At 32.1% G+C, this 21,919-nt stretch overlaps 3 protein-coding genes across 8 annotated transcripts; all 3 read right to left on the minus strand.

Annotated features, from left to right (window-relative positions):
• Positions 1 to 1,050: 1,050 nt before the first annotated feature.
• On the minus strand, positions 1,051 to 3,662 carry LOC120277842. The gene is made up of 7 exons (XM_039284678.1): positions 3,265 to 3,662; positions 2,747 to 2,833; positions 2,405 to 2,662; positions 2,153 to 2,317; positions 1,990 to 2,043; positions 1,770 to 1,916; positions 1,051 to 1,694 (listed from the first exon to the last, which is right to left on the minus strand). The coding sequence occupies exons 1-7, from the start codon at positions 3,424 to 3,426 to the stop codon at positions 1,317 to 1,319; spliced, it is 1,251 nt and encodes a 416-aa protein (XP_039140612.1). The 5' UTR covers positions 3,427 to 3,662; the 3' UTR covers positions 1,051 to 1,316.
• Positions 3,663 to 12,623: 8,961 nt separating this feature from the next.
• LOC120278101 (probable serine/threonine-protein kinase WNK1) lies at positions 12,624 to 15,015 on the minus strand. 2 transcript variants are annotated; one of them, XM_039285012.1, is made up of 7 exons: positions 14,740 to 15,015; positions 14,626 to 14,658; positions 14,291 to 14,518; positions 13,987 to 14,207; positions 13,747 to 13,904; positions 13,275 to 13,671; positions 12,624 to 13,190 (listed from the first exon to the last, which is right to left on the minus strand). In XM_039285012.1, the coding sequence occupies exons 1-7, from the start codon at positions 14,745 to 14,747 to the stop codon at positions 12,667 to 12,669; spliced, it is 1,569 nt and encodes a 522-aa protein (XP_039140946.1). In that variant the 5' UTR covers positions 14,748 to 15,015; the 3' UTR covers positions 12,624 to 12,666. The 2 variants fall into 2 exon arrangements, with proteins under 2 accessions (XP_039140946.1, XP_039140945.1); XM_039285011.1 differs by having other exon boundaries at positions 14,626 to 14,663.
• A 1,448-nt stretch (positions 15,016 to 16,463) lies between these two features.
• Positions 16,464 to 21,811, minus strand: LOC120278083. Of its 5 annotated transcripts, XM_039284989.1 has the most exons (9): positions 21,581 to 21,811; positions 21,412 to 21,509; positions 21,101 to 21,166; positions 20,231 to 20,313; positions 19,786 to 19,832; positions 18,708 to 18,786; positions 18,478 to 18,621; positions 17,600 to 17,712; positions 16,921 to 17,126 (listed from the first exon to the last, which is right to left on the minus strand). In XM_039284989.1, the coding sequence occupies exons 1-7, from the start codon at positions 21,784 to 21,786 to the stop codon at positions 18,532 to 18,534; spliced, it is 669 nt and encodes a 222-aa protein (XP_039140923.1). In that variant the 5' UTR covers positions 21,787 to 21,811; the 3' UTR covers positions 16,921 to 17,126; positions 17,600 to 17,712; positions 18,478 to 18,531. The 5 variants fall into 5 exon arrangements, with proteins under 5 accessions (XP_039140922.1, XP_039140923.1, XP_039140924.1 ...); XM_039284988.1 differs by having other exon boundaries at positions 16,464 to 17,712; XM_039284990.1 differs by lacking the exon at positions 17,600 to 17,712.
• Positions 21,812 to 21,919: the final 108 nt, after the last annotated feature.

Here is a 21,919-nt window from a genome sequence, read left to right on the forward strand (position 1 = left end):
CACTCAGCATGATATGACTAGTGGATCCTACAACAAGGACAATGAATGATGCTCCTTTGCATCATGCAAAACATCTTACTAAAGCTGTCTCTGCGCTTCAATGTCCTGCATGATTCCCTACTGGTTTTTCATGAAGTCTCTAACTCTGTTTATAGCCCAAGATAAACTACAGATAACCACTAATTCCTCTTGGGTGAAGAGCTAAGAATTTGAAAAAAACATAGAATGATAGAAAAGGAATGATGATAGTAATAATAATAATGATTTTTCCAATATGCATGAGCATATGACCATATGTTTCCCTAGCCTTTTTTTTATCCCTTTGCATAATTACCCATCTTGTCAGTATAACTTCAAAACAAGAGGTCTTACCATTATAGACTTTGCACAAGTTTTAGGTTCATTTTACTGGTGTAAGGTGGTGGAAAGATAGAAATAGTAAGAGATGATTATTGCTTGGCCATAGAACAGGGAGCAAAATGCTTTAAAGCTCTTTATTAACAACCAACAACATGATGTCATTCACTATATTTACCAGGCCATGAGTGCACACGCTTACACACAGATAAGGGTTACATAAGCAGATCATCTAAGATTTTGAGATTGGATGTTACAATTAAATGCATGATGATGCAGGCAGGACCCAACCTTTTTTAGCTTAACTTTTATGCATGAGTGAAAAAGTAGAGATTAGAAATAGGGGTGAGTCAGATTGGCAGCATTATGGGTTTGAATCCAACAACAAAAAATCCACAGTGCTGCATGTGACCACCAACACCAGCATCCTTTCTGAGGCATGTGACTTCTGTTTGATAAAAATTTAAGCTTGTGAATTTAGTTGATGAATCTGACAGGGATGTGGAGGATAAAGTTTGCCTTAGGGGCCCTCATTAAATAAAAACAAAAGAAAAAATAGCTGTGAACCTGAAAGACATGCCACCTACTCACATGCACTGATACTGGACACACTTGCACAAGCATCTTCTTTCTTTTATTATGTGTGTGTTATTTTTTTTTCAACAAATGTCATTAAACAGTGTTCCTACTCAGTAACCAAAGCAGGACAAATTGATATTCAAAAAGGAAAAACTAGCTTTACACACTGATGGAAAAAAGCCTTCTTTTTTATTGAAAGGCCCATACTCAGAGATACCAGAATCTCTCACTCCATCCATTAAGATATTATCATCAAGGGACAAACAAATTACATAGAACCATGACCTTATCTCCAACCTTATGTTAGAGAAGAAATCAGAAACCAAAACCTCTAAGGGAGAGAGTAATGCACATTTTGATACAAATTGGGTTGTTATTTTTTATGGACAATTACCATTCTTACCAGGACCACCATAGTAGAAATAGCTTCCCCAATCACCATTGTTGCCATTCTGCACATCGTAGCAGTTTGATTGCTCTGTGAAGGTGCCAACTCCTTTGGGGGATTTTAGATTGTTTGATTCATCAACTATTTGTATGTTTCTGAAGTAACTTGCTTTGCCAAATCCTTCTTCAGGGAAATGACCACTTCCCATTTCAGTTGATGTGTGTTGTCCATCTGGCTCTGAGTTCACAACCTCTCCTCCCCACTCTATCATGCTTGCACTATCTGCTAGATAAGAGAACAAGAATGAAGGCCAGTAACCTAGCACATAGTCATTCCCAAATTGCATCCACCAATTGCCTTCCTTAGGGTCCTGTTTACAAAGTATACAATGCATTGAATTCAGTTATGTGGCTGGCTTAATTGATGAATTTTGTTCTTGTTTTACCTTCCATACAAGAATGCTAATATCATACTGAGAACCACTGTAGCCTGAGATGGGGTAGATGCTGGCTCCCATGGCTATTTCATTGTTGATTTGAATGAACCCTGAGCACAGTAGGTTGTAGCATCCTGTTGCTTGATAAGCATCACTCTGTTTCATGATGGTCTAGTTTAGGTAAAAGATAAAAAGAGACAAGAAATAAACTACATTGATATGAACTTACAGTCCAGTAGGTGAACAGTCTAGTGTTGTTGTCCCCATAAAGATCTGGACTGACCTGTTAATTGATACATTGAATTGAACCATTAATTTCTCTTAAGATGGGAAAAGGTGGTTAGAGCTGTGTGCAAGAAAAGAGAGCAAGAAAAGAAAGAAAGTAGTAGTACCTGCCAACCAGCTTCAATGCTGTTAAGATCTTCACCAAAGGATCCCCCAAGAATCCAAAGCTGAGAAAGACTGAACTCATTAGGCTGCTGAATCTTGGGATCCCATACATTAATGGTAGCCTTTGCTCCATAGTACTTGTCCCCTTCCACATAAGCAATTGCATGCTGCTCAAAAGTTGCAAATTTTCCACAAATAAGCACAATTAAACTATCATAAATCCTTGTTCTAACTATCTGTGTGTGTTATATTACCTGGTGCCCACTCTCATTGATAAGGTCAGGATCAGCAGACATGGGGTGTGGGATGGTCCTGTGTTTCTTTTTCCCAAATCTCTTCATGGAACTAGCTCTCAAGATATCATCTTTACTGGTTCTCCTGATTGGTATTGTGTTTTCAGGGCATTTCCCATTGATATGCCATAACTGTGTTATCTTTTGCTCCTTGTTAGAGTCTGATTCAGCAACCTTGTTCTCATCATATAGTCCTTCTGGGTGAAATGAAGGCCTCATCTACATGAAAATATTTTGAAGAAATTAACACTGAAAATTGTTGAAGATTAAAGAGTAGATTATTATTTCTGAGCAAAATGCTACCTGAATTGTGTGGTTCTGAAGGAAAGGGTGATCAAATGCAAGTTGCTGTGAGATATGGACACAGTCTATGATATCTCCATCTGGGCTCTGTTTTTCCATTTTTTTTTATTTAAAAAAAATATTAAGCACAAGAAGATGGCAAACAAACAGAGCATAAAAGAAAGTAATCATGAGGAGCACTAGTCAAGGAATAATTCTAGTGAGCAATGCAAAAGAGAAAGGTGGGCATCAAGGAATATCAGAACCAAATAAACCAGATGAAATGTTCTTCAGCTCAAAAGATAAAGACTTTTTTCCAAGAAAAACAAACCCTTTACAAGCACAAGCACAAGCACAAGCACATCCATTGCTGTTAGAAATTCAGAATTTGAACAGTAATTCACAAGAAAACGGAGAACAAAAAAACACCATTATATAAAAAAAAACCACTTTGGAAAAAAGGAGCTTAGGATTTCACAACAAAATCCAAAAAAGGGAACAAAATGAGAAGAAAAAAGGAAATTTCAAGAATGGGGAACCTTGATGGAATTTAGGGCAGGCTTGTTGAGCCGCTTGAGATGTCGCCGAACATCAAGCCGCTGCCGAGTGACTGGCCGTCCGGCGACGGCGGCGGTAGACAAACAGATCAGCAAAACAAACAGCAAGACCAAGCCATGGCTCACGCTCAATTGCGCCGCCATGGCTCCCAAACTCAAGCTTCAAACAAACTCTCTCTTTCTCTAAAACTCCAAAGCCCTTTCACCTCCTCAACTTAAATTGAGGAAAACAACACGTCAAAGAAATCAAACCCTAAATGATAGCTTCTTTCAAGCTCTCACCAATGAGGACCTCGCCACCATCGCCATGCTCTCCCCTTCAAGCTCTCTCTCTCTCTCTCTCTCTCTCTCTCACTCAAACTCTCTGGTGCTCAACAATGGCGTCCCTGTCTCTTTCAATCTATATTATCTAGCTAGCTATCACTAGAGAGGGTATAATTGGAATTTTACTTTTTGGCCTAACAATACAGAGGGGGAATCGCGTTTCATAACGTTTTTTAAAAAAATAATCATGGGGAAACGGTTCCCTGTGTGAGAACGGAGTGCGGCTGCGACGATGAGTTTGTCGTGTTTTCTGACGGTGAATTTACCTAAATGCCCTCATCTTCTGACAATAGTACACTATTGTGGAATGATGAGTCTGGCACGTGTCAACCTTGGTTCGTGTGGCAGACAAAAGACGAAATGTTTCCATTTTTTTTTACTTATTACCCCTCGTTGAAATATCGAATTATTAAATAATACCCAATGAGGATGAATCTAGTCACTCATCTATAATTTTTATTTTTATTTTTCTGAAACCTAGTTATTATTCATCTGTTATGCACATAAATCCAGATTTCATATTATATTTTGAGTGATTTACTGATAAATAAACATCTTACATTATTTTTTTTATATTTTTTATAATATAAATAAATCACTTTGAAAGACACATATTTTTAAAAGAACTTTTTTCTAAAAATCAGACTCTACTAATAAAAAGTACGATCAATCATTACGTGCTTTCACCTTTTAGATTACAGAGGAGTTGAACTCGTTTCTCATCTTGTGCAAAAAAAACCATGTACCTTGATTAAGTACAATTTTATTCTTATTTTAATTTTAGACATAAAATAAAAAAATAAAAAAAAGAAAGGAACTAAAAATTAATTATAAACTTTTTAAGGGGTTAAAAAGTGAAAAGGACACATAACGGCTCTTATTCGAAATCCAAAATCTAAATAGCTCCAACTCTTTCCCCATCTCACGTGCTTGGCCCTTCATCACACGAGCGCGCCATCACGTGAAACCAACGGTGGAGATCAACGAGGGCAAGATCATAATTTCACTCAACCAGTCAGCACGTGCGAACGTGGGCACAAGCACAAGCACAAGCATAAGCACACACATACCGCGAATATCTGACACCGTACATCTCCTTCCAGCACGAATTTCGATGCACAACTATGCACTAACACAAATAATAATATTTTATTATTTAGAAACTTTAATTAACAAACTAATGATAGAATTAACAGATTAATTTTTTAATTAATGTCAGAGTTTGTGACAGTGTTTACCAAATCTCTTACCATTTGAAACATTAGTCAATTGGCCAAGTACACACAGCATTGAGAAACATTAAAAGTTGGTACTTCAAAAATAATAATAATCATATTTAATGTTTGATCTTCTGATTTATTTGATTATTGTATATTAACAACATGGCATTTATCATTGTTTAATCAAACAATGGGTTTTAATAATTATTTATGTTTAAGAGTGCTCCACCCCTCATTGTGATTTTTTTCCTTAGTTAAATTTTGTATGTTTCATTCATTAAAAAAAGAAGAAGATGTTTTAAGGATAATTTTTTTGTTATATTTCAGCTCTTTGTTTTGTTTCATTAACTAATTTTTATTAAATATATTTAGGGACTAATAGTGTAGTTATATTAGATAAAAATAAGTAAATATATCACGTGTTATATTATTTTAATAAACATTAATAAATCAAGTTAAGGATATGCACAGGCGTGAAGTTAACACTTTGACATACATGTGCATTACATTATGAAAGCTGAAATTTAAACCCACATGCTCAGTATGACACAAATATTATATACAAGAATCTCGTGTAAATGAACTAAAAGGTAATTTTAAAAAATATATCAAATATATTTTAATTAAAAGATAAAAAGTCAATATTAAAAATTAAATCTAAAAACTTGTAGGATGAGAATTATAATTTGTTGAGATTTAATATTTTTAATAACATATTTATTTCTACACATAAATCACAAAAATACAATAAAAATAACATTTATGAAGTAATCTCTAAAGTCCAAGACCAAAAATGACAATATATTGTAATAAAAACAAATTTATATCAAAGTAAAAATATGATTGCAACAAAAATCCAAAGGAAATTATTTACATGATATAAAATTTATTGACAATATATTGTAATAAAAACAAAATTATACCATAGTAAAAATATGATTGCAACAAAAATCCAAAGGAAATTATTTACATGATATAAAGTTTATTTACATAGTCAAGTTCATAAACATTAAGTTTTTAAAGTGAAGAAAAATAAAAGAAAAATTGGTCCCACTCAATTATGCATATTGATGAAGGAGAATCTCAATCTCCATCACTCATTGGAATTATATATAGATAAAGTCCCAAATCTAGAATCATATACGACCCCATAAAGCCCACTTGAAATATAATAACACTATGAACAATGAAAGAATCATGTTTATATCACACACACACTTAAACTTCAATAATTCCGAGTGACCATGTCTTGATATGTGTGTGATAAACTTTTTTTTATAAAAAAATTTAGATAAATTACATGCATTCCAATAAAAAAGAGAAACATAGAATATACAAGTATGAAATATACAAAAACAATAATAATCCACCGGTACTAGATAAAATCATAAAAGTACATATACGAACCTAGAAATAGTGATTAGAATGAAGTGTGTATATATATATATATTGACAATTTGTCAGAAAGAAGCGTTTTTAAATTTTAAATTTAAAGACGTTCGTAGATCGTTAGATTATTATCTAATAGTTGTTATTGATACGGTTTTTTTATGTTTGAAATCAGAATTTTTTTATGTACAGCAAAAAATGGTTTGTACATGAGAATAAAAGAGTCTACGCAGTGACTATTAAATTTTGATTACAGTCTCTATACAGATATAATTAGCTTTCTATATATATAAACATTTATTCAAAGAATAAGAATATTTAATTGGTGTTAATTAACCTTTCTTGTGGACTTTATGGAGTTCTTTTTTGGTTCTTTTCAATGGTTATGTGTGTTGTTTAAGTCACAATGAATCAAATTAAAGTATTGTTAAAAAAAAGTAAAAGAAAAGCTAAGACAAGACACAAGTACCACTGGCTACCACCTTTGTTTGCATTTCTTTATTTTCTTTCTTATTTTTTTCATTTCTTTCTTCTTTTTCTCTTTCTCTTCTTCAACCCTCTCTAAACCCTAATCCTCCATTACTAACAAACAAGCTTCACATGCATTCAAAGCTTTTTTTTTTCCTGTTTTTTCTTCTCTCTTTCACTTGTAGTAGGGACAACATTGATCGTATATAAATTTCATGCAAAACAAACAATAAAGTTTCTGATCAGTACTCTTGACACATTGCTCTTTTTACTGTTCTATCTTTATTATTTATTAAATCATTTTTGTTGTAATACTTTACCTTCTTTTCATAATCTATAATTTAACTTCTCTCTCATGGTGAGAATAAGGACAACATTAAGCTACACCAAAATTCAAAATAAATAAATAAATAACCTATAGAATTCGAACATGGTGATTATATATATATATATATAACACAAAGATTTATATATTGACAAGTGTAATAATATTGGAGTGTCAAAATATGTTGATTAGTGAATTACAAGATTATATATATATATATATATAATTTATTATTATGTTGATAATTATTTCTATACTCAATAATATTATAATTATGTAATTTTTTATTCTGAAAATATTATAATGCATACAAGAACAAGCTTGGTATAATGGTATAATATTTTTAATTACTTTATCATAATATATATATACTTGTTTTTTTATTTTTATTTTTCATATATTTAGATGAATCATGCTCTATTTTTCTTCTAATCTTAAAATGGAAAAGGACCACCAACACATGAAAGAGATTTACGTGCCCCATAAGTCAAGTTGGTTAGCAAAACAAACTGTCAAACACTACTCTTCATATTGATTGAAAACATATATATTAATTAATAATAAGATTAATCTAAATGATTAATTAATCAACATTCAAAACAACCAACATGAAGGCACACATTTCTATAAAATCTATCATTCAATCAACAACAAGAAGTTATTAAATGACTTTGTTCTCATACACAGCATGCATGCATGTCCTCAGTCCTCTCATTCAGAGTCTTACAAATTAGTCTTCAATATCAGGTACAAACTGTCAAACACTTTGAAAATTCAAAATATAAAAAAGAAGAGAAAAAGGATGAGTTCAACTGCATGCACTTACAACCAAAAAAATTCAGAAACAATGAAATATTGAAGACCTTATCTTCTTGATAATGCATTGAGAGAGAGAGAGAGAGAGAGAGTGAGTGAGTGAGGGTGGAGGAGATGGTGGTTGGATTTGGACCATATATAAATAAATAAATATATAAATTAGAAAAACAAAACTATGAGAGTGATGCTTCAAAAATAGCTTTAAAAGAGGCACCACTAAGCTCCAAAGCAAGCCATGGCTCAAAGAAAGTCTTCTTTTGGAGATGCAGAGCTGTACACCAACATGTCAATTGCCCCCACTTCTCTCATTAACATAATAAAATCAATGAAAATGAAGATGAAGATTTTTTTTCTAATGGTTCACATGCTTAACAGAAACAAACTCTTGCAATGATATATATATCTAGGTTGTTGTCAATTATCTTAGGAAAAGTCACTTTCACTCACAGTGTTAATATTGTTTATGAGACTAATCATTGTTTTATGGAAAGCTTAGCATACACTCAATAATGTTAATCAAAGAGAAGGATTTTTATATTTAAAATACATGTAAAGTGGTCTATGATGATAGCAATGCTTTTCCAACTTTTCTCCATAGTCATTGGTGAACTAATTAGCTAGCTAGCGATATATAATGCATTAATGCATTATATAACTTAATTAATATAAAGTGGTCTATAAAGATAGTCATTAATGCATCAACTTAATTAATTAGTTTTCATTTAACTTCACTAAACATTTAATTAATTAAGATCTTAATTTCCTTGTGTATGTATGTGTGTGTGTGTGTGAATGAGGATTAAATATGAGATCAAAATAATGTGTTAGAAGGCCATGTTGATAAGATTATTTATTGCTAATTATTCTATATATATGAACTTCATTAGATTATATTTAATTTAAGAAATGATAATTATTGAAAGTATAAAAAAAAAAACAATGGACGGTTGGAATCATAGAAAGATCTATGAACAAGGGAACAAACTTTCACATAAATCTAAATCATGCATGTCTTAATCTGCTTTCATATTAATAACAAAGTTTTATAAACTTGAAGGAATTATATATACAATCATTATTATCAGAGAATGAAGTTGTTTTTCACATTATGAGAACTGATAAAGCCATGAAGATACCATCGTTTGTACAAAGACAATGTTTTTTTTTTTTAAAAAATATATTTTTATAGGACTTGAAGGTGAGAATGATTTAGTACCAAGATATGGCAATTTTATACCGATCCATGATCAATTTAGTGACTTTAAACGTTTTGTGCTATAGTCAAGTTTTTTTTTAGGGTGAGGACATAATGTTTGATTCCTTGGTATATCATGGAAGGATCCTATTTTGTATAGGACAAAGCTAAACATATAATTCACGAGATATAAACCATAATATATTAAAAGACGAATAATACAAGAGCAACAATTACAACAACAAACAAGAAAGGGTTAGAAATGTTAAATATTGGCTTGGTATCTTTGGGATGAATATAAATCTTGATCTCTTTTAATCCAACGGTCTAAATTGCTTTATTGTTTATATAGGGTTATGTTTGTTGAGCGTTGTGTAATGAGAGAAAAGAGAGATAGAGAGGGAGAGTTCTCTTGTATTTAGAGAGTGAAAAGAGTGGTGTAAAGGAGAGCTCTAATTCTTGCTTGATCTCATTAAAGCAAGGTAAGACCTTTGTTTTTGAGGTAATGCTAGTTTTTAGAGCTTGATAATCCTCTTGTGGTTTTATGCCTATTTCTTCTACTTTTATACTCTTGTTATTCTCCCATGATATAGTGAAGTATTGTTTTCCCGTGGATGTAGGCTTGTTTTTAGTCGAACCATATTAAATTGGTGTCTCATACTTTATTCTTATGAGATTGATTGCATGACTATCGCTAGTATCATTCGATTTACTGTGATTGCTAGATATTAGAAGTATATGCAAACGTTCGACAAATTGCACACTAATTTCAGCAACTTCTACAGCAAACAAGAAACACATACGGGAGGGACAATTCATTCTAGAATTGATATGAGTACAAAAAAATAATCGATAATCGAAAGTAAAATCTTAAAACATCAAATCAATATTAACAACAAAGTTTTCTCATTTAATATATATAAAATTAATCTATTAATTTATATATATAATTGTAATTATTGGATACAGAATAATTTTAAAGAATTCTCCAACAATAATCTTTAAACAACTATAATAACACCAAGATCATAATTCAGTGCATAACTAAAAAGTTTAATGGTTAGGTTTTGACATGATCCAAATATATTTGATTCAAATCCGAATGCGGTCTCTTTATAAATGTGTAAATCTAACTCGAAGTATGATATATAATACTTGTGATTAGTTTAAAAATTTATTGAACCTACGTGTCTAGATATATAACATATTTATTTTAAGCTGCTAGTTTCATGCGGCAATAAAAAGCTACAAGTTTCAAGTCCAAGCTGGATCATAGCCCACAACAAATTGAGCTTTAGCCCACTTGTTGTTGTATACAAGCCCAGCCCAATTTGGTTTATTTCTTTATTTCTTATATATATATATATATATACCACATCTCTCTTTCTGAACTTTCTCTTTTTATGTATTATTTTTTTTAATTCAGTTAAAATTTTATGAAATTATCATTTTAAGGTTGTTTTCACTCATTTTTCCTCTTTTTTCGAGTGGGCTTGGATGATTTTATTTCAACTTCTTAAGTCTGAGTTTATTAGATTGATGAACTCACAGAAACTTATAGTGAATAATATATTGTGTGTAAGAATATCAAGTATCACATGAATTCATACAATCATAAGAAATGGGTTTATTATTAAGGTACCACTACTATTCATGCTTCAATTATTGAGGAAATGGCATTTAAAAATTAAAACATCACAAACATTTTAATAACATTGATTTCTTGCTGTTTGTTTATTAATTAATTTAAAACAATTAGGTTACATCTAATGACTTATGGAACCCGCATTAATATATAATAATTAATAAACTATTATTTTTATTTCTAATAATTATATTTGAAGTTGAAAACATAAAGTTTTTTAACATTTATTTTATATTAATTAAATCCTGTGCCATGGGTTCGATGCTTTAACATGCTTAACAATGTTTATAATTTTAATCCATTAATTAAACCGCTCATGTCTGGAGTAAATATAAATAAATAGATTAGTGGTATATTCAAAACATGACATCATGTTTAGCATGAATTGTGCCTTTTGATATAAATAAGTATAACAATTTAAATGCAAATCAAATAAGGAAACCATGTCATCACCCACCCAATTTTGATTAAAATCTTGTCAAAATAATTAACCTTATCAACTAATCAACATGCAAATAATTTTGACCATTTGATATAGTTTTTTAATTGAAAGTTTTTTTCATTAAAGAAAGTACTTTCCGTGATCTATCAAAAGTAATAAAAAATTTTTTTTTAAAAAAAGTGACTTTTCGCATGCTTCACAATTCACATTGGAATTTTTGTAATTATTTATTTATTTATTTATTTTTTTGCTAAGCTCTATATAACTCGAAAGGTTGTTATATAATTTATGTAATCCTAATGTATGGCCAAAAGTGCATTTATTCTCTCAATCACTTCTTAATCTTAAAACAAGATTGTTAAAGAAAAAATATTACTTAATTAAAAAAACAATAAAGTCATAAAAAAAAGAGTGCTAATTAATCAATAATGACACGACCTAACTCATACGAGGAATTATCGCGTCCTATTATGAATCTCATAATTTTGCTTTGTAAAAGATATCTCACATGCTCAAATTTAAAGTATATTTAAAAAGATAATATCTTTTCTCTCCTAATCAATGCTTAATTCATTCTTTTCTATGCAAATCTTAATCCTAATTGAAATTGGAGAGGGGGTTATTTTATGCAATCAAATAATTTCCAATGACTAATAATAATATAAAATTTATTATATAAACCTCAAATATATAACAAGAAAATTGTATTTTACAAACACTCATTTTCTTTTCTAATCTGTTGCTAATTTACTTTTAGAACGAATTAGAAATGAAATTTCAGTTCTAAAAGGGGATTACTACTTTTTTATGAACGAAATAGGATTCCGTTTCAGACATTTGCAACAGATTTATAACGAAATATATTTTATTTCTAAATTTTAAAAATCATGACGGAAATTATTCTATTTTAAAATCACTACTGAATTCTGCAACAGAATTTATTTCGTTGATAACCCGAATTTAACAACGGATTTACAACAAAATGATTTTCATTCCAAAATATATAGGTCATAAGGTGGCCTAGTGAAAGCCATTAATTGCTTTTATAATTTTTTTCTTTTATTTTTATTTTTTGGAAGAAAGACCTCATGCAAAGAAGTAATATACAAAATTATGACCGATAATTAATTTATAAAAAATATTTAGATAATTATTTAATCAATTGTCATATCAAAACAAATGCCAATTTAAACATGCATGATAAATTAACTATAAGACAATAAAGTAAAAGGTTAATCTAGAACCATGAAAGTTTCAATCAATGATCAATCCATGAACTCTGACAAAAAGTGTGATACTTTAATTTCCAAGATTCAAAGAACACCACCAAATCATTCAACAAAGTCATAAAACCAGCATCAAAAAACACATGCTACAAAGTTATCCTTCTCATCACCCACCAAAGAATTTCAATCCATCAAGTACCTTATCTTAAAGCATCAATAACTTCATTCAAACCATCACTTTATTAATAAATGATAAGAAGAAGAAAATATTTTTAGATTCATATATTTATATATATAAACTAAATACAAGTAATGAAACCAAAGTTAAATCATCCTAAACATTGATTGCATTAACAGGAAGAGACCTTGTTCTCATGTGAGAAATTGGTAAAAGACTTTTAGCATAAAAGCTCTTGGCTGTAAACATGGCCTCTGAACTATTCTCACAATGATTTTCAGTGATTTCTGATGAGAATTGTGAGAACATTGCCTTTAAACTCTCATTCAAGTTTTCCGAGCAACTTTTCGATGATGTTTGAGAATCAGTAGATAAGCTATGAGCAGTCACAAAGTTGTTAGAGTCTTCTACTTGATATGTTATCTCCTCGAATCGACCGTGCACTCCGGCACACTGAGAATTAATGCATAAAGATGTACAACATGATGGTCTTGATGTTTCTTCGATCCCGGGACCGGGTTTCCATCCGGGGACTAAGCAAGATACTTCACCATCTATCATTTCGGCTATTCGAGTTACATCATGTTCTGTTATGCCCAATTCGGCAACCATTTCCATTGCAACACTCAATGCAGTATCGTTTTCAATGTCAAACAAGAAGTAAATGTTTCGTACTTTGCCTGCGAGACAAAATTATTAGCATAAAGAGATTGAATAGAATTGAATTGAATCAAATTGAATTGATAAAAAGAAATGTTGCCTACCTTCTTTATCGGCAACTTTAAGTCTTAAGAAAATACTCCCGTCATCTTTCATTCTTCCCTTGATAGTGATATCCACATTGACAAAAGGCTCATCCTCTTGGCCACTGAAGAGATTGATACCGAACGTTTCAACATCATCTAATTCATATTCCGTACCATATTGGAATCCATTTTCAATCAAAGAGCAATCACTCCGAAGAAAATCATTTAGAGGTGGTCTCACAATTGAAGTCATTTGAAAAACATCTCCTCCATTCACACATACTTCATTTTCAAGGAAAGGATCATTCAAAAGCTCTCTTGCAGAAAGTCGATGAGAAGCCGAAACCAAACACTTCTCAATGAATTCCCTCACTTCCACATCCTTCACTCTATACAAAGATTCCGGTTTAGTACCCTACACAAAAAATTAACACAATCAAAAGGAATGCCAATTGAAACAAGAACTCAACAAGAGTGAGTGATCTTTTACCGAAACAACTTTCTTGTAAATCTGAGCAGGATGAGTACATTCACTGTATGGATACTCAAATGTTACCATCTCCAACAAACACATACCGAAAGAGTAAATATCGACCAATTCATTATATTCCTCCTCATAAACCTCAGGAGCCATGAACTCTGGTGTTCCTGAACATAGTAGTAGTACTCACAATTCACAAAACTAAGCAAACAATGGTTGATAAAACAAAAGTAAATCAAGAGTTCTCACCAACACAATGCACAGCATGAGACTTGCGGAGAACGGCCGCTAGGCCGAGATCTCCTATCTTAACTTCCCCTTGATTGCCATTGATGAAGATGTTGTCACATTTAAGGTCTCTATGGATAATTGGAGGGTCATGGCTATGCAAATAGAGAAGGCCATTCAATATTTGTCTACACCAATGCTTAACTGCTCTAATGTTCACTCTCTTATGTTTCTGCCTAAATCTGTAAACAGTTTAAGAACAAGAGCAAAATCAGAAATTGAAGAAAAAGAAAAGGAATTGGGAGTGAGTTTGAAGTGGACATACTGTCTGAGAGTGCCAGAAGTGAACATCTCAGTGACAAAATTGATGTTACCCTTTGAGACATCAACCCAGGAAGTGAAGAACTTCATGATGCTCTTGTGTTTGAGGGTTTTGAGAAGATGAATCTCACAATAAAGCCTCTCCAAATCATCAGGGCTTTGAAGGAAGTGGCTGAGCTTCACTTGATTCCATGCCACCTCAATCCCTTCATACTCATCAAAAGCCCTGTAACTGCATTCAAGAAATCAAACTAAATGCCACCAAACAAACACACCAAAACCATGAAAACCAAACCAACAACATCATCATCATCATCATCAACAACAACAACAACATACACAGTTTTTGAAGATCCCTTGCCAAGAACTTCACTGTACTGGAAAAAACAGAGAAACAACAAGTCAGAAGAAAGAAAATGAAGATTAAAAAAACAGAGGAGAAGTTGCAAGTACCCTGCCATATCTTCCAGTAGGATCAAGTTCTACAAACTCAGTAGAGTTTTCATCCATGATTCTGACCACCATAGAAAGAGTGTACTTCTTGTTGTTGTTGTTACTAGAAAGAGAAGAAGAAGAAGAAGGAGAGTGGGAGAAGGAGGGAAGAAGAAGCCATGTATTTCCTTGTGCTTATCTGTGGAGTGAAAAGCATGCACACATGAGATTTCCTTGTTCATGTACTTAGAAGAACAAGAATGAAATAATTTCATAGGCCAGCAAAGACTCTTTTCTTGGTAGTCTCTAGTAAAAACTATGTTAACTATTATTTGTTTATTTATTTATTTATTTATTTATTTATTTGTTAAGTTAGCAAACAGAGTTTGTGTGCTTTTTGTGTTTTTATGGTGGGATAAAAGAGGTGATAACTGGGAAGCTTCCTATTTGCATATATATATATATATATATATATATTATGATTTTTTGGATTGGTTTCTTTAAATAGTTTTTTTTATAAAAAAATAATTTATTTCTTTCATTTGTTGGAAGTGTTTTTGTTCATATGGTTTCTTTCTGAATTTTTTTTATAATAAAATTAATAAATAAAATAAAATAGATAGTTTTTTATCACTAATTCACAGACCAAAATGAGGTATTAAGAATCCTATAAAAAAATTAAAAACTTAATTTAACTTACTATAATCACAATAAATTTTAATTTTTTTTTAATAAAGAAAACAATCTATTTAAAAAATATCTTGTGATTGTGAAATTTTATTTTATAAATTATTTATAAATGAGCATTGGAAATCAAAATTTTGAGATCTAATGCACCCAAATCTCTCTATCATGGGTTGATCTCCTTAATTTCAATTAAAGCACAACAAGTCAGCATGAGATTGAGATGGAAGAGAAGAGTGCATATTATGTATTTAATATTAATAAGTAATAGACACAAATTCAAAATCAAAAAAGTCATAAGAGAAGGAGGGTACTTCCGCAAAGGTACGGTGCCGTATAGAGATAAATATTTAAATAATTTATAATAAATATATAAAAAGGAATAGATAGATAGATAGATAGATCATAGATGCAAACAAAGAAAACACATGTCATGCTATTGCTAGCAAAGCACTTGGGATTTGGGACCTTTGCTCACATGGGTTTGGGTTTCATGAAAAGACCATGTCCTTTTTTACAATTCCCCCTTCTCATCTTTTTGTCTTATTTATCCATAAACCCCCCTGTTTTTCCTGCAGAAGATTAGATTCCTTGGATTATAAAATAATTAAGCAAAAAACATACAGCTATGAAACAAAAATTAAATTATGTTACTAAATTATTATTATTATTATGACAAAATATTCCTAATTAAAAAAAAAAAACTCAATAGAAGGAACAGGATAAAGAGCTCAAATAGCATCAGACTTTGTCCTACAAGCTTAACTTTATTAGCAAAGCAAACTTAAACTTATTCTTAACAATGAATCTGTGCTTATGTTCATTCTTTTGTATTTTAGTTTTCTACACCTGCAAGTAATGAATCAGTCCAGTCAAAACACCGCCTGATTTTAAACAGTATACATTATACTTAAAATATTCAGACAAATCTACATATAGCAGTAAAATTTCAGTGACTGTTCAGTAATTTTGACAGAAAATATATAAATAAGCATCATGGGGTGCATCTAAATAAATAAATCAATCAATCAAAAAATAGAAAAGAAAGAAAGAAATCCTGACCTTGTTTCTTAGCCAGGGATGGAGGTGTACCATCTGGCTCTAGCTGTGTCTATTGGAAAGCTGACAACCCATATGAGACTCACATTCTTATTGCCTCAAATTCATCCATGAATTCTGAAAACTCAATAATGGACCCAACTATGGACCACATGATTTGCTTCTCCCTTCAACCCCACCATGTTCATTGTTCAATCCTTCCTCCTTATTCAATTCTTGCAACATTTCCTTCCTATACATATATATACATATATATACATAAAAGAGAGAAAAATAGAAAGAGTACCAGCAAAGTACACATGCCTTTTCCATCCATCTTCATAATTTACTTGAAAAGGTTTTGATGAATAACTGCATGTCAATGTCTTTTTTTTTTCCTGGTAAATAACAGAAGAAAGTCAAGCAAAAGTAGTGTGCATGTATCATACTTGCATTTGCAGTACTTGAAGCTTGAGCATGCCTTAAATTATGTTTTTGTATCATGTTTGCCCAACAACAGTGTGACAAAACTGTTTCTTATCAGATTTGTGGTAATTCAATCTCAGATGTAGTCATTGCTCTTAGCAACTTCATGAATTCAATCAGTACTGTCCCGTTCATCCTTTCATGTTTTGCCAACATCATACTTTGACCAAAACTGTTTCTTGTCATTGCTGTCAATGTATCTGCAAGAATAGAAGAAAATGTAGTCAGTGATGTACTCAAGCTTTAATGAGACTGAGTCATCTTGTTCTTGTAAAAAATTGTTTAAAAAAAAGATTGCAGTTGGCTACACCATGTGAAAAGTTCCAGAGATGTAAAATATACAGAATATCCAACTCAGTGCATGGACAAGTTTAATGGTAGACACGTTGATGTTCAATGTTTCCACATCATAAGCTTTTCAATTGTAGAAACATCACATGGTTTGCTTCCACATTGAACTTTTCCTGGAAACATGGCCTATAACACAAGTACCACCCAATTAAGAAGAAGCTCTTCTCGATAATAGAGTAGCAATGTGTTTCCCTTTTACCCCACAAATTAAAAAACAAGAGTTATATTTTTGTGTAATAAACAGCTATCTTAATAACTGCTGACTACTAACAAGAATATGATCCTAAACCATTGGTTTCATAAAGTGATAATCCCACTGAACTTCATGTATCAATAATATATGGCTAGATTGAGATTTGTCTTCTGCTGAACTGGTTCTTGTATGATGTAGAGCACACCATTTATGGTTAACTTCTGCATTCCTAATGATCCTCCCTGTTGAAATGAAAGCAAATACAGTACATATTTAAGACATGTCAAGATGAAAGCAAATACAGTACATATTTAAGACAATTCCTTTACTGTTCTAATCTGGATAAAAAGTGGTGAATGGAGGTATTCTCTTTACAGAAAACATTTATCACGCTACCCAGGGCTTATATTGATTCAGAGTTTAGTCTTCTCAAATCGAGAATAGTGCAAGGGCAAGCATTAATTAGCAGGATGGGAATTGATTACGAGACAGATTTTTCCGTAATTACTTTTCTTCCTATGACTGGATTAAAAATAGTCTCAACAATTAGAGTTTTACAAGAGACTGTTGAAATATATAAAAAACATCAAGAAAAGAGAAAACTGGTAAGCAGAGTTGATCCACGATATAACTTCTATGGTGCCAATGTGTGTTACAGCACTCACGGTAAATTTTATAGAGATACTTGAAACCTACAAGGAGCATCACTTTGCCTGCCTTTAATTTTTAGATCACGTAACACCACTTTCCTAGCAGTTTGGAAAACCCAATTTGAAGTTATCTTTCCATCATACTGTATTTATTGGAATGTCCTTCTAGCTATCTTACAACACAGGCAGAACCATATATGACAATAATAGGCAACAAAATCAATCAACAAATCCTAGTACGCAACAGCTAGAAATATACCCTTAGTAGTTGCATGTTAATACACATAATCATCAGCATTGAAAAACTAGAACATATAATAGAAAGCGGTATATCATGATGCAGAAAACAGACTTTACCAGAGAAGAAAAACAATTTTCTTGAAGCCAAATCAAGCGACTCAATGACATGTTTCATTTATCATGCTCTTGAGGGCCTGCTTTAAATATTTGCCTAACTGCTTCAAGTGCGGAGATGTTCCAACTCTCAGCATGTCTAACAATCTGAAATATAAATTTTAGTAATGCATGGTAAAATGTGCAATTTAGTTCAACATATACAACAAATTTTCAAAATCATTGATACTCACTTTGAACTCCTTGTCTAAATCATAAGTTGTTGTTCCTTTGATGGAAATGAGAGGCTTCCATGGGAAATTCAAGTATGTTCTGCAATATACAAAAAGTGAAACTAATTTCCTATGTCAGAAGATCTTCAAACTGGCACAAACTTTTTTGTTAAAGGTTGGGATAAAGACTCACACAAGTGTCCGGTAGGCAATTGGAAAATGCTCGCAAGAGTTGGTAAGCCTAAATCAATGCATCTTAACATTTACCAGTAAACCAATTCTTTCCATTTTCTTTTATTTTCATTTTCCTTTTCCAAGTCTGAGAGAACTAGTTCTTCCCAGGGAGGCACTCAATATGAATAAAAGTAACACAAATAAGGCTAATAAATAAAGGCTCAGAAATCACCACTTTTCTTTCAGCCATGATTCTTCTTCTCAAGGTATACACTCCTTAACTAGACAACACTTATCAACTATGGCTACATAAAAATCACCACCAAATTTTTTTTTTCTAATTTTTATCGTCTAGAACCTGGAGAAAAGTTAGCCACTAACCTAATTACCAGCTTTGTATCATCTTTTTTACAGAATCCTTGCCAAACTAGATTGATTATTTCTAAAAGAAAGGCGATATATCTAATATGAGTTCCTGTGTTCCATGAGTTGGTGCCGAGTGAAGAGTGTTAGCATGACAAAGCAAGGATGAGATAAAAATATTCAACAACATAGGCAGTAACCTTGGCCTTCTATTAACAACAAAATTTAAAACAGGACTAGAAAGGGCCAGAAGACAAAAGAAAAATTACAAACAATTTTATTAAAGAAGCTTCGGAAAGTTCTCTAAAAAATCATATTTAATGGCCACCCAAAATTTAATATATTGTTGGGAGTCATGTCCAATTAGTTATAAAACCAGAGCACTTCTGAGAAATTATAGAGATTTAAAATATGATAGTTCTTTCCTTAAATAAGAACAAAGTTAATCTTACATTTGAAAGACAATTGCATTGAGATATAATGAAACCATAACATCAAAGAACTTTATTGATAAAGCACCATGGCATCAAATTCAGAGAAACATCAAGGGTATATTACACACCTTAATTTCCATGTTGCTTGAACAGAGTCCATTTCATACTTATGGACCTACATCAAAATCAAATGAGAACTGTGACTGCCATGACTTAGAACATCAGTAAAACACAAACTTCTCATGGATTGGGATATAGAGCTTGCAGTTTAAATGGATCAGTTTAAGTTGAGTATTACAGGGTCCTGCAACTCTGGCTGTTTTTGGGTAGTGCCAAATCCATTTTCAGCGGTTTTGATCAGCCTCTACTTGTTTAAAATAAATGCAGAGCAAGAGCAGGAAATTATAAGTCAAAAACCGACTCTTCTTTCCCCTAAATCTCTTACGTGAAAATAAATAGTATTTGCAATGTTGGGCTCTAAAATTGGAAATTGTTGAAACTAAATTATATGTGTAAAATGGTACATCATATAATTCTATGGCAGTACCATAGTTTTTGTGGCTGCATGAATACCTTCTCAATCGTCTCTAATTCAAGGGACGGAAATTCAAGAAAAGCAGCAAGTAAATTGAGATTCTCTGAATACCGTTCTTTACCTAAAAGCACAAGAACATAATTAGTTTCCTCATTATTATATGTAAAGAAAAACTGTCTTCAAGTAAAATCCTTCATATATCAGGGCCTAAAAGCACATATAGTCAAATCAGATTGATGATTATAATTGCTTCGTATCCTAAACAAGAAGATAACCCCATAAAAAGAGCAGATAGTGACAAAACAGAAAAATTCAAGAAGTATGCGTCACTGAGAGAGGAAGAATAAGAGCCCTAAGTCCATTGATTAAAAGCAGAATTTTACTTTGACTTCATAAACCCTATTTGGCTATTACTAATGGAGACTCCATCTGCCATCATAACAAGTATCGTCTAGTTGATTATCTGCTGCTTTCATCCAAGATACTCTATTTTATTTTCTCAATCTTTAATAGATTCACAATCAATTTAAGTGTACCAAATGACACCCCCCCTTGAATCAATTTTTCAGGATTTCCACATAGACATCTACTTACTGATGCATGTGCGTGTCATCATATTAGTTGAGCATTCCTCGACTTCTCAACTTCAACTTTACAATGAATCAACAAATTCTTCTCCAATCAGACCACATAATAGAAACAAGTCTAATGCCCTCACTACTGTTTATACTTTATAAGCTAATAAGTCATAGATATCTACTTACTCAGATTCAGATAACCAGGAAAAAAAAAACATAAATTAGGCCCCAATAACAAAAGGAATGCAGATTGATACAAAATGTTTGTGAAAGTTCAATTATGAAAAGTTTGACAAAACCCCGTGATCTAGAGGACAGATTGATTCTCACCACGAAATTTGATAGTTGGATCTTCAAACAAGCAATCTTCAGCATATGCATCAGAAGTAAAATTCCCTGTTAACTATCAACCAAATCAAACCTCAAATTTCAAACAAATATAAGAAACTAAAAAATAATTCCATTCCATTCCTCATCTCAACCTGGAAAAACTTTGTTCAAACAACAACAACACATTTAGAATTTCTTAAAAAAGACCCCCAATCATATAATCATAGAAACAACGAAGGAAGAAAAACTCTTTCTTCTAAAAAAATCATTCGGTTAAACAAATACCAACATAGAAAGAAAAGAACAATCACCGGTGAGAAAATAAGCACGATCGAAGTCAGATCGAAGGATCCGCAGAACATCATCAACGCTACGAGCCGGAGAAACTCCTCCGATGGATTGATTCTCTCTATGAAACCGCAATGAATCAAATAAGAAAACTCAAGTGAATACAACAAGAAGAGAAAGGAAGACACCGACCTGCGCTTCTTGGAGGAGAAGAACCTAAGGAGTTCCGTGGCTCCACCGACGGCGAGCTTAAGAATTGGAGGAGTGCTTGGCTCCGGCTCACCGCCGGCAGAGCTCCGGCGAGCGCTGCATCTTTGGAGGCAAAGAGGAGGGTTTGGGAAACGAGAACTTCGCGCGGGAAACGGTGGACGAAAAACAACGGATAACTTTGCAGCCATCTTTTTGTTTTCTCTAGAGCCTCTCTTTCTTTCCTCTGTTTAAAAAAAATTACTTTAAGACCCCTGCAAAAGTGGGTAATTTTTAATATTTCCTTAATGAAAATCATATTGATATTCTTCTATATGGATTATG

Source organism: Dioscorea cayenensis, chromosome 15 (genome assembly GCF_009730915.1).
Source record: "Dioscorea cayenensis subsp. rotundata cultivar TDr96_F1 chromosome 15, TDr96_F1_v2_PseudoChromosome.rev07_lg8_w22 25.fasta, whole genome shotgun sequence".
Classification (NCBI taxonomy): domain Eukaryota; kingdom Viridiplantae; phylum Streptophyta; class Magnoliopsida; order Dioscoreales; family Dioscoreaceae; genus Dioscorea; species Dioscorea cayenensis.